This window comes from Ursus maritimus, unplaced genomic scaffold (genome assembly GCF_017311325.1).
Source record: "Ursus maritimus isolate PB19 unplaced genomic scaffold, ASM1731132v1 scaffold_9, whole genome shotgun sequence".
NCBI classification, from domain to species: domain Eukaryota; kingdom Metazoa; phylum Chordata; class Mammalia; order Carnivora; family Ursidae; genus Ursus; species Ursus maritimus.
The window spans coordinates 70048789-70066578 of NW_024427107.1; the positions used below are offsets into that span (position 1 = coordinate 70048789).

The 17790-nt window shown below is 48.1% G+C and overlaps 1 protein-coding gene across 1 annotated transcript in view; it reads right to left on the bottom strand.

Annotated features, from left to right (window-relative positions):
- The window catches only part of ADCY8 (adenylate cyclase 8), a 224618-nt gene that overhangs the window by 7343 nt on the left and 199485 nt on the right, over positions 1-17790 (bottom strand). Inside the window, exons 14-15 of the mRNA XM_040626047.1 lie at positions 12830-12988; positions 5050-5196 (exon numbers count right to left, since the gene is read on the bottom strand). Coding sequence (XP_040481981.1) covers positions 5050-5196; positions 12830-12988 — 306 coding nt within the window. The remainder of the gene's footprint in view (positions 1-5049; positions 5197-12829; positions 12989-17790) is intronic.

Here is a 17790-nt window from a genome sequence, read left to right on the forward strand (position 1 = left end):
GTGTTTTCCCTTGACCATCAGACTCTTCTGCACAAAATTGCTCAGTGACATCCCTATTACGGGCCTCAGAGACATCTCTAGCCTGCCATTCCCAAAACTACACCCTTGATCCCCTCTATCCACCTGCCATCTTGATTAATGGTGTCTCCACTTTTCCAGTTGTGCTGGATAAAAACATCATAATTCACATCTAACCTTTCAGGAAATCCTTAGCTCACCTTCAGCGATACCCAGATTCTGACTGTGTCTCACTACCCATGCTTCACAGGTCACACATCCACGAAGCCAGCCCTGAGTGGAAGATGTAGGTTCAAGACTCAAACCTCCCTTAGCTCCCAGGGCTAAGTTCTAGCCTCTTATTCCCCTATGTCAGCAGGTATTTAGATATAACTTCTGGTTCTCGAACTCTCGGTCTCCTTGTAAGACTATAATACGCTCAGGGGCTCATGCCACGGGTGGGTCAGACCGAGAAGACGATATGGGTTTTCCACACACATGTTGCTACAGACCTCCTCTCCAAATTAATCTGGAACTAAGAAAACATGAAAAATTCCAGCAGGAGAGAAACCTTCTGGGAAACAAGGAAAACAATGGCAGGTGCTTTCGTGATTTGCTTTGGGGTGTGTGTGTGTGTGTGTGTGTGTGTGTGTGTTCCCCATTCACAGCTGAGGAAGCCTTTGTTTATTATTTTTGTTTCTTGAGCTAAAATGAAGCCACTGTTCTGCCCCAGTGAAGGTTCCACCAACTGCACCCAGGAAAGGAAGTGGCTGGGTCATCCTGCACGTCCTCAGCCTGGGATCATGTCTGACATTTGTCCTCACTCACCACTAAGCAGGTTTGGTCTCTAAGCAGCCCTGCCACTGTTAAAACGTTAGCTCAGGGATTTTGGCATATCTTCGGTTGCCCGTCTCCCTCTCTCTCTCTCTCTCTCCTTACAACTGCTTTTCCCCAGCTTCCTGCAGGGACAGGGGTCTCTTCTTTCCTCTCTTCTCTTGGAATGACTTGGCCAAGGGCCAATTTCAGGCCCAAGCAAAGCTGCCTGCTCCTCAGAAGTCAATCCGAAGGCAGCAGGAGGCTTCATTATTCCATCGAATGTCCATGCAGCAAATGGACCCACCATATGGCTAAAAGCATCTGGGGGCATAATGTGGTTTCTAATCAGCCCCTTTATTAATTCACTCGTCCACATGGAGTGCTGAGATGTGGCAGCACCCTTCTGCCTTCAACAAAGAAGGGGCCGTGGGGCAAGGAGCCCGGCATCGGGTTATTGCAAACCCAGTCTTGGAGCATGTGCTCTGTGCTCTGTTCTGCTCTCGTCTGAGCCAAGAAGGAATGTCACATGCTCTCAGGTTCCCCTGGTACTTGTACCAGCAAGAAGAGCAGCATCGTTGCTAAAGTCAGCACCAGGGCATCTGGCTGGAGCTTCGCCAGGGCAGAACACAGAGACTCTCTCTTGACACAAAGGAAGAAGTCATGTCTGGGTGTCCCAAGGACCCACGTGGGGAAAGCTGACAGTGCCTGGGGTTGGCAGGCCAGGGAGTGTTCCTACTGACTGGATGCTCTTGCCTCTTCCTCCTCTGCCCCTTCTCTTCTACTTCCTCCCCTTTCCTCCTCTTCTTTCCTTTTTAAAAAATTTATTTAAAATTTAATTTAATTAACACATAGTGTTCTATTCATTTCAGGCGTAGAGTTTAGTGATTTCACAGTTGCATACAACACCCAGCACTCATTCCATCATGTGCCCGCCTTCATGCCCGTCACCGTTACCCCATCCCCCACCCTATCCCTCCAGCAACTCTCAGTTTGTTTCCTAGAGTTAAGAGTCTCAATGGTTGGTCTCCCTCTCTGATTTCGTCTTGTTTTATTTTTCCTTCCCTTCCCCTGTGTTCATTTGTGTTTTTTTCCTTAAATTACACATATGAATGAAATCATATATCTGTCTTTCTCTAACTTACTTCACTTAGCATAATACTCTTTAGTTCCACCCACATCATTGCAAATGGTAAAATTTCATTCTTTCTGATGGCTGAGTAATATTCCATCGTACATATATGCCACATCTCCTTTATCCATTCATCTGTTGATGGACATCTGGGCTCTTTCCATAGTTTGGCTATTGTGGATATTGTTGCTATAAGCATTGGGGTGCAGGTGCCCTTTGAATCACTGTGTTTGTATCCTTTGGGTAAATACCTAATAGTGCAATTGCTGGGTCGTAGGGTAGCTCTATTTTTAACTTTTTGAGGAATCTCCATATTGTCTTCCAGAGCGGCTCCTCCAGTTTGCATTCCCACTAGCAATGTAAGAGGGTTCCCTTTCTTTGCATCCTCCCTAACATCTTCTTTTCGATTCTCCCTCTCATCTCTGCCCTCCTCTCTTCTCTCACTTCCCTCCAGCTTCTCGTCCTCTCCTCCTCCTCCTGGTCTCAAACCCAGCTCCAGGACCAATCAATCTTCCCCTCTCCCCACCAATCCAACTTCCCTCTGCAAAAACCCCCCTCTACCACTAGGGGCGCTGTCTGAATTTTGTAAGACACCAGGTGTCTACAAATTGGGGCACCGAGATGAAAATTTAATTTATATTTAGTTATTACAATTTAAAAACATGTTCGTGAGTACTTTTAGGGGGTGGGAGGCTATAGAGTTTAAAATAAAACATCCTGATGGCTCATCCTTCAGTCAGGTTTTTAAAAATACAGCTATTTTAATTTCCTTAATTTAAAGATATGTTTTGGATTACCTAGTTTATCTTCACCTTGCTATTTTCCAGCTGGTATTTGTCCTCCATTAATTCATTGATTGACTGACTGATTGATCCCTTTAGCAACTACTTAGTAAGCATCTGTTATGAACATCTCCTATGTTCTAGGCACAAGTCCCTGAGGACTTAACAGGATACATAAGAGTATAATTTCTATTGTTATGAGCATATGGCCTGCCACAAAGAGCTGGAATAAAGTACTATTATCATGGAATCACCCTTCACTCTCCACAATGCAAGGCCCTCTGTATGAGGACACTTAACCGCTGACTTCCTGGGTAAAGGCGACTCAGCCCATCTTGTCCCTCACTAGACTGTGAAGCCCTGGAAACAAGAAGGGACTGTGTCTGAGTCATCTTGATCCCCACCCCCTCCCTAGAACAATGAAAATGGCCATTGTTGTCTTTTTGACTACAAAACTGGAACCATAGCTGCCAGTGAATGGTTAAAAACCAAAACAGTATGGCAGACCTGGGTTCAAACGTTGGCAGTGCTCCTTAGTGGTGGCAAAGCCTGGGCTCTCTTGGTGTCCCTGAGCCTCAGTGCTGCTTACTTATAAAATGAAGGCTGATAATTCCTACCCTGTGGGTTTTGTTGAGAGAGAAGTCACAACGGCATGTTATGTATTGAAATGGTTTTCATCTGTGGCAACACCAGGTAAGCACTTATATTAGTAAGATGGGTCTCTGCCCCAGAACTCCATGGCTAGTGGGGGCGGCAGATCTGTACACTGAAGGGTTTCAGGCTCTATGATGGAAGGTTTCAGAGTACAAGTTTTTCACGGAAATAGGAGTGACCACATTTACCTGGATAGAAGGGGATTAGAAGAGGTGTCGGAAGTAGAGATGCTGCTTGAATGGACTGCTCAGGATTAGGTTTTCTGCTGGCCACGGAGTTGGGGGAGACAGGACAGGGTATGGTGAGGATGGCGTAACTTGGGGACAGAAAGAGCAGAGTGTGGAATAGCCAGGTGGGCATAATGCCTTGTAAGCAGCTAGGTGGTGGGTGGGGGACCAGGTGGCAGTGGGAAGTAGGCCGGAGAGCGTACAGGGACAGCGAGAGCAAAGCCTCAGGTGACCTTACAAGGGAGGAGTTGTCAAAAGGGAGCCACTGATGGGCTTTAGGTGTCAAAGGGTTGTGAAAAGACAGGTGTGGTTTTGGTGACAGGTGAGGTGTAGGAAGGGGCAGCTGGGGAATGCCGCAGTCATCCAGGGGAGAAGCAAGATGGCGAAGGCAAGGAGATGCTGAGGAAGGGGCAGACCAAAGAGCCATCAAGAAGGAACCCACAGGACTCAGTAGCTAAATGGAACGGGGGGATCGAGGGAGAGGACATTGTTGGGTGATGTCGCAAATGCTCTTGGTGCCCCCCATACATCTCCTTTGTGGGGCCATTCTCAAGAATGCCATGGGGTCTGGCTGCTGACAGGGCACTGTTGTACCCTTTGTGGGAGAACTGCCTTGGGCCATTGGAACCCCCTTGCTGGAAATGCCTGGGAAGTGAGGCAACCTCCCCCATCAAGGGGCAGCCTACAGCCAATGGCTGACCAACACAGGTGTACAAAACTTGGCCCCCTCGCCTCAGTGTGAAACAACTCTGTGGTACCACTTAGGCGCCTGAGCTCCCCGGGGATCAGGCTTAGGAGGCTAGACTTCAGCTGAACCCCCATTCCTACATGGCCTCTTCCCTAGCATTTTCTCAATGAATCACTTCCCTTCTCAGGCCTGGGCAAATGGATGGATAATTGCGCCCTACTTCAAGCTAGAAGATGGGGGGGGGGGTCACTGCTGCCAAGTCTTATTAATGTAAATACAGTGCAGTAAGAGCATATCCCCCCATGTCGTGTGTTCTTTACACTCACGGAGCCTAAAAGGAGAAAGCACTATCGGGGCATGTGTATACTTGTGTTAGGTCTATGACCAAATGCTAATTCATGGTTTTATCTCTGGCACGTTGAGCAGAGGGAGAAATGCCGCCATCAGTGCCCAGTCTCCACGATGCCAGTGCCTGCGTTGCAGTGGCCTCCAATCAAGTCCTGGTTTTGCCATTTGATGGTTCTTTGCCATTGGGCTAGACTACCCAGCCTCACTGAGGCTTCCGATCTCCATCCCCCAGATGGAAAACAATGGTGTTTATCTCACACGGTACTTAAATTAGCTAATACGTGTTTGTGTCCCTACTGCAGCCTGGGGTTCTGTGAGTGCAAACCGTGGCTATTACCGCAGCGAATGTGATGCTAGGACAACAGGTATGCCCACCGGGGACTGTAGGTTTCCGAGGCTTTGATATACCTCATCGAAGTCAGCGATGATCTCATTCAGCAGGCGCAGGCATTCCACTCCCTGGTTATTCATTTCGGTCTGAGAGTAGAAGTCTGCGAACCCCGGGATGGAGGCAAACATCACCCCGACGGCATCGTAGGATTGAGAATACAGCTCCTGCACAGGGAGACACACAGAGGGAGCCAGAAACAGTCATCAGAGGCGAGGTTCTGCGGTGATGCCCCGCCGTGTGCACTCACGCACAGGTGCCGGCGGAGAGGACCCAGAACGGGGCTCCGACACTGTCCCGTCAACACGGTAGCCACGTGTACTGGGGCCATTGACAATTCATGGTCTCAGCCTCGTCTGGGCCCCGAGTTCTGACTGCCCACCCTTTGTCCTTGGTCAGCTTCCTCCTCTGTTCTCCTAGCAGCGAGTCCAAACCCTCGCCACTGTCCCTAACGTCACCCCCAACTCCACTCCTCTCAGGAGGTGATCTCGTCTCTGACCTCTGTGGCAAAACTGAGGCTCTTGGCAGTGACCCGGCACTGTTTCAATACTCACACTCATGTCTATGTTCGTATTTATTTTCATCCTTTTGCTTCAGCTGCAGACAATGCATCTTCTCTTTTCCATTTTCAACGTTTCTACCGGATGTCTTGACAGCCCCTGTTTCTAACTGCTTCAGTAACTTCCTCCTGCAGTGATCCTTTCCTCTGTTTCTTCTCTCCTCCTCCTCCGCACCCCTCCCCTCTCCAAATGTCCCCTACATGGAATTGTACGACACCCCCTGGAAACTAAGCACCCCTGTGACCATCCACCCATCTCTCTTCCTCTTCCTGCAGACTTCCCAAACCAGCTCCCTCCACTGCCTGTCCCCACCTTGGCAGCGTTCATTCCCTTGTCAGGCCGCGATGAAGTGACTCTGGAACAGGTCAGACTGCCGGCCAAAGTGGAAAAAATCACCACCCAGGTTTCGGTTCATGTCTTCCGGGACACCCGTGCAGGTCGGTGGGGTCATCACGCCCAGACCACAAGTCTCTTGACCTTCCTTGTTTCAGTGATGCCGCTTTTGCGTCCTTACGCCTGGCTCCTTCAGAGATGCTTTTTTGGGGCTTACGTTCCATCTGACGTGGTGGTGATGGCTGTGGTTCTGTCTTTGACTGACATCCAGGTCCAAAGTTCATGCACTTACCCGGGCCATCTCGTTTACTCTCCACCTTTCACCGGCATTCAGGTGGGAGAGCCTCTGAACTCCGGTCTTCAAGTCGGCTCCCGTTCTCGGGCTCCCAGCTGCTGCGCCCCACGCTGGGTTGTTCTCACACTCAAGCTGTAAATGCCACACCCAAATGCACCTCCTCTCCACCTTAACCAGTCCCCTCGTGCTCTCAGTATTGCCGAGTCATAAGGTTAGAGATGCTCGGAGACGCCTTGACGTCTGCCTTCTTCCCCATCACATCCGGATTCAATAAATTGCCAAATTCTGCTGGCTTCTTGTCTCAAGTATTTTTTTTCTGCCCCTCCTGCCATTGCTATTATCAGGGCTACCCACTGTCCTCCCCACACTGGGTTCCCTGACTTGCCTTGTCCCATCCCGAGGCAAGTTCCCCATGGTGGCCACAGTGACCTATTAAAGACAGAATATAGACCATGCCACTCCCATTCTTCACACCTGCCAGTGGCCCACGACCGCCCTCAGGATAAAGCTCAAACACAGCAGCATGACATATATTCATATATGCATGCGCTCGCCTCCACCTTTCTCTTCTGCCTCATTGCCTGCGATTCCCTGCATCGGACCTCGTGTTCCAGAAACAGCGAAGCACTGTACTCCTGTGTGCGCGTGGTAGCAGGTGCCGCAGGGGTCCTGACTGACCGCTTCTCTCCCTGAAGTCCCCCCGTGGACCCTTGCCTTGCTTTGCATGGAGCTTCCCTCTGACCACTAGAGGGCACTCTGCCCCTGTGAGCAGAGGGCTCACCGCTCCAGGAAATTAATGTCCCTGGAGAGCTGCTCTCAACCAGGGACTGATGGCAATTGGCTTATAGTCCTCAGCTCCTTCACCCCTTGGGCCAGGTAGCTGTGAGGTATGCTTTCAACATGTCCCCGGATTCCCAGTGGGATTGAGCTCCAGTTCCCCGCAGAGGTAACTAGTCTGATAATGCCTCATTTAGCCCTTCCCTCCCTTCCCACTCTCCTGCCTGCCCGGGCTTCCTGGAACCACGTCCAAGTGAATTACTTTCACCCAAGTCCTTGTCTCAAGATCGGCTTCTGGAAGAGCCAAACAAAGACACACGCACACTTCTCACACTTGAATGCTTTGATTCCTACTGTCCCCTGATGGGACATGTTCTTCCTTCTTGAAGTGAACCTCCCTGACCAGGCTAACGTTTGTTTTCTGCCTTCACTAGACACGTCGATACTGTGTCTTCTGTGAACCTTCCCAGACCACAGCTGGGGTCAGGAGGCAGAGCGACGTGCTGTGGCAGCACCCCGGCCGCTTGCATCTTCACTTGCTGTCTGTCTCTTCCTTTAGCGTGAATTCCACAAGGCAAAGACCCCATGCCATTCACCTTAGTGCATTCTAATCATCCAGTTCGTATTTTTTGGATGCCTGCACTATCACGCAAGCTGTCCATAGCGTCTGGTACAAGGTAAATGCTCTAAACTGTTGGAAGTCATGCCTCCCTGGTCTTTGCAGGAAACATCAAAGCTTACCAAGCACATTCATAGGAATTCAAAGATTTAATCCTTGCAATGATCCTGTGAAGTAGGCTCTGATTCTTATTGCCACTTTACAGATAAGGAAAATGAGAAAGAGAGAGAGAGAAGAGTTAAGCCTTTGTTCTGGATCATACCACTTGCAGTGGAAAAGCCAGGGTTGGAGGACCTTCGGGGCCCTCCCCACTCTGCACACTTGGGCTTGACTCATTTGGCTTTCATGCCCTCTGTCCGAGAAAGATGGTGTCCCTGATTCAAGATCAGTCTTAAGCTTCAAGCCTGATGAATCTGAATGAATGCCTTCACTGGTCCTCGTCCAAAAGAGCTCAGGCTGGTGGTGGCTGGCTGCACTGGGCTGGGTTGGGCAGGGTGTGGGGAGGGCAGATGGTGGCCGAGAGCAGAGCAATGGCACGTGGCTTTCTAAGGGGAGGCCATTCACCTTGGCCTTGAGCAATGGAGTGATACCCCAGAAGGAGCTGGACTCAGCCCCAGAAGGGGCTGTTTTCTCCTGAGGGTCCTCTCCTTGACTTGGAGATGCCCTCTTCTCCCTGTGTCCGCACATGGTCTCCCCTCTGCGTGTGTATATGTCCTAATCTCCTCTTAGAAGGACACAGTCAGAGTAGATTAGGGCCCTGCCCTGAGGACCTCATTGGAACTTAATCACCTCTTTAAAAAACCTATCTCTAAATACAGTTGCATCCAGAGGACTGGGGGTCAGGATTTCAACATAGGAATTGTGGGAGACAGAATTCAGCCCATAACACCCGTTATTTCTCTTTTCTGTTTAAAACAGAGGGAAAAGAGAAAACCCTACCAGAGCCCTCTGAAACCCAGTCCGTAATGACCCAGTGGGCCAGCTGGCCTCCCGCTTCTGCCTGATGATATATAAATGCCACTGTGATAAAAGGCGGGTCCCCAGGGGTTTCTCATCAATTATTTATCCGCTTGAGTGTTCTCACAAATTCTAGCTCCTCCCAGCCTCCTAGTTTTACTTCACAGCCTCTGCCAACAATCGGAATGTTCCGACTGCTTATATAATACAAATAATGCTAATACTGTCAGCTGCAGCAATGGGGCGCTTCCTGTGTGACAAGCACAACACAGAAGGCTGCACACACATCATTGTGTTGAATGCTCGCAACCCCAGGACCTAGATACAGTTATGATCTTGGTTTACTTATGGGGAAGCTGAGGCATGGAGCCATTAAGTAATTTACAAAGACCCGTGGTTATTAAGATACAGAGCTGGAATCCACGCCTGCCCAGGCAGCCCGACTCCAGAGTCCATGCTGCTGCTGCTACCATTGCTAACAGGCAAACGCCAGGACCACAACCGCCACCCCAAAAATAACAATAATCAGGATAACGCCTGGAAATAAATGTCACCGGGACTGGAAACTGGATCTGGTTAAGTCTTTCTGGAAAGATGGCTGATTTGACAGGCGATGTTGGGGTTCCCAGTGCCTAAACTTCAAGACCTATGACCCGAGTTCAGATCTTGACTCTGCTGCATCCCATTGGAGGGTAGAGGGGTGGGACTGGGGTGGGAGGAGGCTCAGTCCTCTCGGTCAGATGCTAACTGGTGAAGAAAGTGGCTGTAAGGAACCACACCCAGGGCACTGGGCTTTCCAGTGCACCAGGTGGTCTGTCTATACCAAACCCACCTTACACCGGGCTGCGTGGGGCACTTCGTGTGTTCTCACCCGATTTAATTCCCACATTGACTCAGCAAGGTCTGTATTATTTCCTACGAATCAGATGAGGATATGTACTCAGAGAGGTGGTGTAAGCCGCCCTAGGTCACACAGCTAGTTAATAACAGAGATGGAATTTGTGCTGTGCACAAAGGAGTTGAGAGATTTGGGGGGGCATGGAAGAGCGCCAGCCACCTGCCTACACCTTTAAAGACAGCCCCATTGTTCAACTCTCCCCAGTCGACTGCTTGGAGTATGCCATCTGTTTCTTGCTATTTTGGGTTCAAAGAACATAAGAGCGCTGCACACTGGGGAGGGATTGATGAATATAGAAAAGCTATGATTGTTCGATCGCCCTCTGGTCTGGGCTTCATAGAGGATTTTGAGCATATATGCACTCTCTGCTCCACCCAGATATCAGAATGAAGACTCAACAGGCTCTTGGCCCCGGGCACCTAGGCCTGCCTGATTCCAGGTCCTGTGTTTCTTATACGGAGTTAAGCCACCTCTCTGCAGGGGAGAAACAAGGTCTGAGGCTGGTTGACTTTATGAGTATCCTCAGCTTTCTGTGCGAACATCACCGCCTTGGAGAGACCCTCCAAGGTCAACCCCACCCCCTTCACCTACTCTGTTCTCTACGCAGCTTCTTCTGTCCGCGGAGGACTGATCACTACTGGGCACGATCCTGTATATTTATTCATGTTCATGTCTATCTGTCCACGAAAACGCATGCTCCAGATCGTCAAGGACTTTTCTTTGTTCACTGTTTAACCCCCAGGATCTAGAACAACACCTGGTACATGGGTTCCCTTAATACTTGCTGAGTGAATGAGTGAATGAGTGAATGAGTCGGGGGGGGGGCGCTGGGATTGCAAAGGAACCAAAAAGATAATGATGGCTCACCTGTACCAAAAACAATAGCAACAACCCAGAGTGCTCCTAAAATGGGCCAAGCACCATTTAGGTGCTTTATGCATAATTACTCATGGAAACACTGTAGCAGTTGGAGCAAGTTGCAAAGGATTGTTACTTCGTAGGTGAGGAAAGTGAGGTCCAGAGGGCTTCATTGCTTGCTCAGTTCCAGAGGTAGTGAGGAGACGAGCCAGGATTGAATCTCGGGTGTCAGGCTTTTGAGAGCACCCCCCAGCCTTTCCACACCGAACCCACCTGGCCACCAGGCTGCTCCAGGCACTTCACGTGTTCTTACTCAATTGAGTTCTCACACCAAAGTCAGCAAGATTGGAATCATTTCCTCATGAGTCTGATGAAAAAGTGGGTTCAGAGAGGTTGGGTAAGCTGGCCTAGGTCACACAGCTGGCAAGTGGCAGAGATGGAATTTGTGCTGCAGGCACTTTGCAGCACCTGGGACACCTGCCCTCCTCATGTCCTTTCTGCAGGTCTTAAAAAAGCTACAACGAGCAAATGCGTTTCCCGGGACTCAGCAAAAGCCTGCTTGACACTGATGACCCAGCTCAGGGGGCCTCATCTGTGAGAAAGTTCCTGCCCTGGGGTGGTGAATACTAATCTAAGTCAAAAGTCCAGCGGAATAGCAGAAGCTTCCAGAAGCTTTGTGGGGTGACACAGCTGGAACCACCTGGACAGGATGTCCCAGGGGGCAAGGCTCTGTGCATCGCCCTGTGTTTAGACGGTGTGAGTCATGGCTTGTCACTGTTGCCCCTTCTCTCCTGCTCATGCCCTAACAGCATCATGGGACAAAACACAAGATCAGCTTTGAAGTGGCACAGACCTGGGTGTGAATTCAAGTTCACGGCTCACTCACTAGCTTTGTGTCCTTACTTCTCTGTGCCTCAGTTTCTTCTATGAAATGGGGATACTCGTTCTTATCCCCTTTCCCCTTGCATGCATGAGCAGTGCTGTGGCCTCGTGGAGGCTGGGCCCCAAACTTATCACGTCCAGACCCCAATCAGACTTTCAGAGGTTTGTATCGTAGTTCAGATTTGTAGCAAGAAGAGAAGCTAAGAAAGCCTCTCACAATAACAAGACAGGATATTGGGAGTTCCCACAGGTCACAGCATTCCTGCCTCGGCCTGTCACCCCTTCTCATGTTACTCGGTCTGTCACACACACGCTAGTCTTGCCAACCCCCCAGAGGCATGGGAGGGACAGTGCAGCACAGAGGAAGAAATCCGCGGGACGGGAACTGACTCACAGCTTGGCTTCCATACAGGGAGGCATGTCAGGGCCCTCTCTGAGCTCCCGAGTCCTCGTCAGTAACGTGGGGCAACGACCTCTCCTCTTAAGACTGTAACTAGAACGAAAAATCATTTACATCCATTGCCTGTCCGTACCTGGCACATAGCAGGTGTTCAGGAAATGGTTATTTACCCTGTGAACATTCTCTAGGCCATGTCAAAACTTTGTGCTTCAGCCTGCTCAAGTGTGAACTATTTCAATATTTAAAACCTCAAAGAAGCAGGACGAGACATTGGATTGAACATGTCTTCGATGATTCAGGCCGAACCTGCCATTTATTTTGCTCAGTGGGGGTTTGGCCTGGACCATAGCTGATGACCTCAGCATCTCTGGGTGGTTTCCTTCCTTTCAGGATAAAGCCAGTAAATTCTTGCTCTTCTCCCCTGGTCCCAGATACCTCATTGTTTTGGTGTATTAACTGAAAAGCAGATTTCTTTTCATTTCTCTTCTGGTTTTCCCTCTGAGGGCTCCCGTGTTTTGCCTGCTCCTTCCAGTGGTCACGGCGGAAGCACAGCAGGAGTCTCTCTGCTTTCTTGGCTTCGTCAAGAAGCTCTTGCAACAAAGACCCTGACCTTAGGGAGCTTTGAGAAAAGCAGGCCTGAAGCTGATTCCAGAGAACTCCATCTGTCGAGGAGGGTGGGGGGTGCTTGGACGAGCCTCCAGGAGACCTCCAGGGCCCGGGTGCGTGAGAATTACTCAAGAAGCAACTGACTCATCCCCTTTACATCTCTTCCACTGATCTTGCTGTGGCGGCTGGGGTGGGAAACGGACCCCAGGGGGGTCTCTCCTAGTTCTACCCTCAGGCAAGGGTCACAAACCCAAAAGTCTTCAGTGGATCAGCAGGTAACATCAATGGTAACCTCTTACCCACATAGCAAGACACTGGAGAGCCCACTCCATGTATCCACATAAATACACCACAGACGCATATAAAACTCAGATTTCTCGCGAGGGCGCTCCCATGAAGCCCATCTCACAGATGACGTACCTGAGGCTGGGGAGGCCCTCCGTAGACTGGGCGGTGCTAGGCAGTCTGGGTAGCCTGGCACTCTGGGGTAGCGCGGTCTCCATTCTCGGTGCTCACGCGAGGGCAGCGGGATTCCCCCAGAGCTCAGGACCAGTGTGTTCCACCGCACCCCGCCCACCACTACCCTTCCTCCCGGCCAGACAAGCCTGGGCTCACCTCGTTGTCTCGGTCTTTCTCCAGGAAGTGGCGGGCCACGTGGCTGGGTAGAATGTTCCGGAGCATGTTCTCGTTGTGTTCCCTCAGCTCCTTCATCTCGTTGATCTCCTCTTTGGCCTGTACTCGCCAAAGGAAGTCAAGGCGGGCTGTATACTCCAGCTGCCATGTGTGAGAGAGAGAGAGAAGGAAGGGGTGAGATCCCGGGGTACGGGCTCAGGCAGACAGGGTGGGAGGGGGAGAAGGCCTCTCTGGAACCCTTCACCATCAAAATAGAGTCCGAGCTGACCATCGGATGTTCAAGAGATGGGAGGGTGATTAGACTCCATGGGACTGTGTACCTTCCCTTCCTCCCATTAAGGCACCTATGATTTTGTGATTGTGTGACTGTCTGGGGATGACTGTGTCGTCTGCTAGATTGTAGGTGCTGTGAGGTCAGGAGTCCCTTCACCTGCTCAGTGACATCCTTCCATGGAGCCCCATGCCCGGCACAGGGGAGACGCTCCACCAATATTTGTTGACTCCACAAGTAAGTTCCCATAATAAAGCTGTCAAACACTTAGATGGTGTTTGTTACGTCTCAGCTATTATTCTAAGAAATATATATCCATTCACTCCTTTCATCACACAACAACCCTGATAGGGAGGCATCATTATCAATCCTTATTTTGCAGATGAGAAAGTCCAAGCAAACAGGGTGAGTGACTTGACCAAAGTCACACACTTGTGAGTGGGGAAGCCAGGACTGGACCTAACTCCAGAGTTCAACTCCAGAGCCTGAGCTCTTCAGCACTAGGCAAGAGAAAGAACCAAATGGAAGGACTGTAGATTTTAAGTTGTGACACAGATGTGACTCAGAGTCCTGGTCCCACATTCAAACGCTGTAACCTGGACTCGTGACTTCATCACAGATTCCTCATTTCTACAATTGGGATGAACACCAATGAGCACACGGGACTGGAAGAAGAATTATTTATGGAGTTACAGAGAAGGCACGTGGCACACAGTAGGTACTCAATGCACATTTTTGGTTCCCCTTTGTCTTAGTTTCCCTGCACTATAGAGTAGACAGCTTCCTTTTTAAAGAATTCCCTAAACCATATTTACCACTGCTTTGGGAATGCCATTATTTCCAAGTCTTTTTTTTTTTTTTTTAAGAAATTTTATTCATTTATTTGTCAGAGAAAGAGAGCACAAGCTGGGGGAACAGCAACAGAGGGAGAGAGAAAAGCAGGCTCCCCGCTGAGCAAAGAGCCTGATTCGGGACTCGATCTCAGGACCTTGGGATCATGACCTGAGCTTAAGGCAGAAGCTTCACTGACTGAGCCACCCAGGCATCCCTATTTCTGAGTCTTTAACTGTCAAAATGGACAATATACTGCATGGCCGAACACATGGTTAGATGCCCTGAATTCAAGGGCTTAGAACATTCAGCTAGTTTCTTTCCTTTGTCTTATGTGAAAGTCTTAGTGGAAACACAGAGGCACAAGATTACTCCTTCAGCAGGATTTGTAATAACAAAAGGTGGAAACCCAGGTGCTCATTTTGTTGGTCCAATAAACTATTGTTTACGGCTATAAAAAGAAAAAAGGGAGAAGTGTTTCTCTATACTTTGACAGACTAGTCTCCAAGGTGGAAAGAAGCGTGTAGAGTATGCCACCTTTGATCTAAAAAAAGAGCGTTGACGTCATGGATGCAACGAGAGGGTATTATGCTAAGGGTAATAAGTCAGTCAGAGAAAGACAAATTCCCTATGGTTTCACTCTTATGTGGAATTCAAGAAACAAAACAGATGAACGTATAGGAAGGGAAGAAAAATGAAATAAGATGAAATCAGGGAGGGAGACAAACCATAAGAAACTCTTAACTCTAGGACAAAAACAGGGTTGCTGGAGGGAAGGTAGGTGGGGGAATGGGGTAACCAGGTGATGGACATTATGGAGGACATGGGATGGAATGAGCACCGGGTGTTGTATGCAACTGATGAATCTCTAAATTCTACCCCTCAGAAATCAGTTGCATTTCTTTTTTTTTTTTTTGAAGATTTTATTTACTTATTTGACAGAGATAGAGACAGCCAGTGAGAGAGGGAACACAAGCAGGAGGAGTGGGAGAGGAAGAAGCAGGCTCATAGCAGAGGAGCCTGATGTGGGGCTCGATCCCATAACGCTGGGATCACGCCCTGAGCCGAAGGCAGACGCTTAACCGCTGTGCCACCCAGGCGCCCCTCAGTTGCATTTCTATACATGAACAATGAGACTGAAGAAAGAGAAATTAGGGAATCCATTCCATTTACAATAGTACCAAAAATCATACGTTATCTCGGAATTAACTTAACCAGAGACGTAAAGGATCTATATCCTAGAAACTACAAATCACTCTTGAAAGACATTGAAAAAGACAAAAAAGATGGAAAAATATTCCATGCTCATGGATCGGAAGAATTAATATATTAAAATGTCCATGCTACCCAGAGCAATCTACACTTTCAATGCTATCCCGATCAAAATACCAATGACATTTTTCAAAGAACTGGAACAAACAGCCCTTAAATTTGTGTGGAACCAGAAAAGGGCCCGAATCGCCAAGAAATTGTTGAAAAGGAAAAACAAAGCTGGGGGCATCACAATGCCGGATTTCGAGCTGTACTACAAAGCTGTGATCACAAAGACAGCATGGTACTGGCACAAAAACAGACACATAGACCAATGGAACAGAATAGAGAACCCAGAAATGGACCCTCGGCTCTTTGGGCAACAAATCTTTGATAAAGCAGGAAAAAACATCCGGTGGGAAAAAGACAGTCTCTTCAATAAATGGTGCTGGGAAAATTGGACAGCTACATGCAAAAGAATGAAACTTGACCACTCTCTTCCACCATACACAAAGATAAACTCCAAATGGATGAAGACCTCGATGTGAGACAGGAATCCATCAAAATTCTAGAGGAGAACATAGGCAGCAACCTCTACGACATCGGCCACAGCAACTTTTTTCATGACACATCTCCAAAGGCAAGAGAAACAAAAGAAAAAATGAACTTGTTGGACTTCATCAAGATAAAAAGCTTCTGCACAGCCAACGAAACAGTCAAAAAAACTAAGAGGCAGCCCACAGAATGGGAGAATATATTTGCAAATGACACAATGACACTATGGATAAAAGACTGGTATCCAAGATCTACAAAGAACTTCTCAAACTCAATACACGAGAAACAAATAAACAAATCAAAAAATGGGCAGAAGATATGAACAGACACTTTTCCAATGAAGACATACAAATGGCTAACAGACACATGAAAAAATGTTCAAAATCATTAGCCATCAGGGAAATTAAAATCAAAACCACACTGAGATACCACCTTACGCCAGTTAGAATGGCAAAAATTGACAAGGCCAGAAACAACAATTGTTGGAGAGGATGTGGAGAAAGGGGATCCCTCCGACATTGCTGGTGGGAATGCAAGTTGGTACAGCCACTCTGGAAAACAGTGTGGTGGTCCCTTAAAAGGTTATAAATTGAGCTACCCTATGATCCAGCAATTGCACTACTGGGTATTTACCCCAAAGATACAGACCTAGTGAAGAGAAGGGCCATATGCACCCCAATGTTCATAGCAGCATTGTCCACAATAGCTAAATCTTGGAAGGAGCCGAGATGCCCTGCAACAGATGACTGGATTAAGAAGTTGTGGTCCATATATACAATGGAATATTACTCAGCTATCAGAAGGAACGAGTTCTCAACATTTGCTGCAACAGGGACGGCACTGGAGGAGATAATGCTAAGTGAAATAAGTCAAGCAGAAAAAGACAATTATCATATGGTTTCTCTCATCTATGGAACATAAGAACTAGGAAGATCGGTAGGAGAAGAAAGGGATAAAGAAAGGGGGGCTAATCAGAGAGGGGAATGAAACATGAGAGACTGTGGACTCTGAGAAACAAACTGAGGGCCTCAGAGGGGAGGGGGTGGGGGAATGGGATAGGCTGGTGATGGGTAGTAAGGAGGGCACATATTGCATGGTGCACTGGGTGTTATATGCAACTAATGAATCATCGAACTTTACATCAGAAACCAGGGATGTACTGTATGGTGACTAACATAATATAATAAAAAATGTTATTATAAAAAAAAACTCTGTAAAAACAGACAAACAAAGGAATTTACGCATATAACCAAACCGAGAGGAGATATTCCAAATATCTTTAAGGCAATAATTTGATGATACATTTGTAGAGGAAAACGTTCTGAGAATAAAAAGAACTCAAAAAGAATCTTAAAACCATTTACAACAATTGCATTATAGGTCGTATGTCTGAATCATTACTCTTAGACTACTTCTTGTGAATTGCAGGATAAAGCAAACGGGTAATTGTATTGGTGTCACTGAGAACTGGCATTTCTGGGAAGGGAAAAAGGAAATGCAGATATAAAATTCATGGGTCTAAGCCAAAAGCCAATAAGTATCACTATGAACTCATGGTATGTCCGTATTTCCTAGCATGGCCCACTGATACAAAGGCTAGAAATAATGAAAATCTAGTAGCCATGGTGGGCATTCCCAGTGTCCCGACTGTGGTTTTGAAATATCAATTTCTACAAAAATGACCTCGTACTCTTTGCACAAACGGCCGAGGTTCAGGGCAGGAAACATACAAGCCTGGACCATCTTTTTACACTAGAAAATAAGAAGACCCCCAGAGACGACAGGGGTTACGTGAATAGGCTCCCATATGCAAAGATGTGACAAATGGAGCCTTAATAAGGATAGTGACTGCAATGGATAGAAACAAGGGAATATGGTAACATGCATCAGTTCACAATGACACTTAAGACACACGACCTCACTGATCATCTCTGGATGGTGCTTGGGGACAGATGGACGGGGAAACTTATGGGGAATGCAGTTACAGGGAAAGAAGTAAGCATTGATCCTGCCTTTGCTTTATGAGCTGTACTTG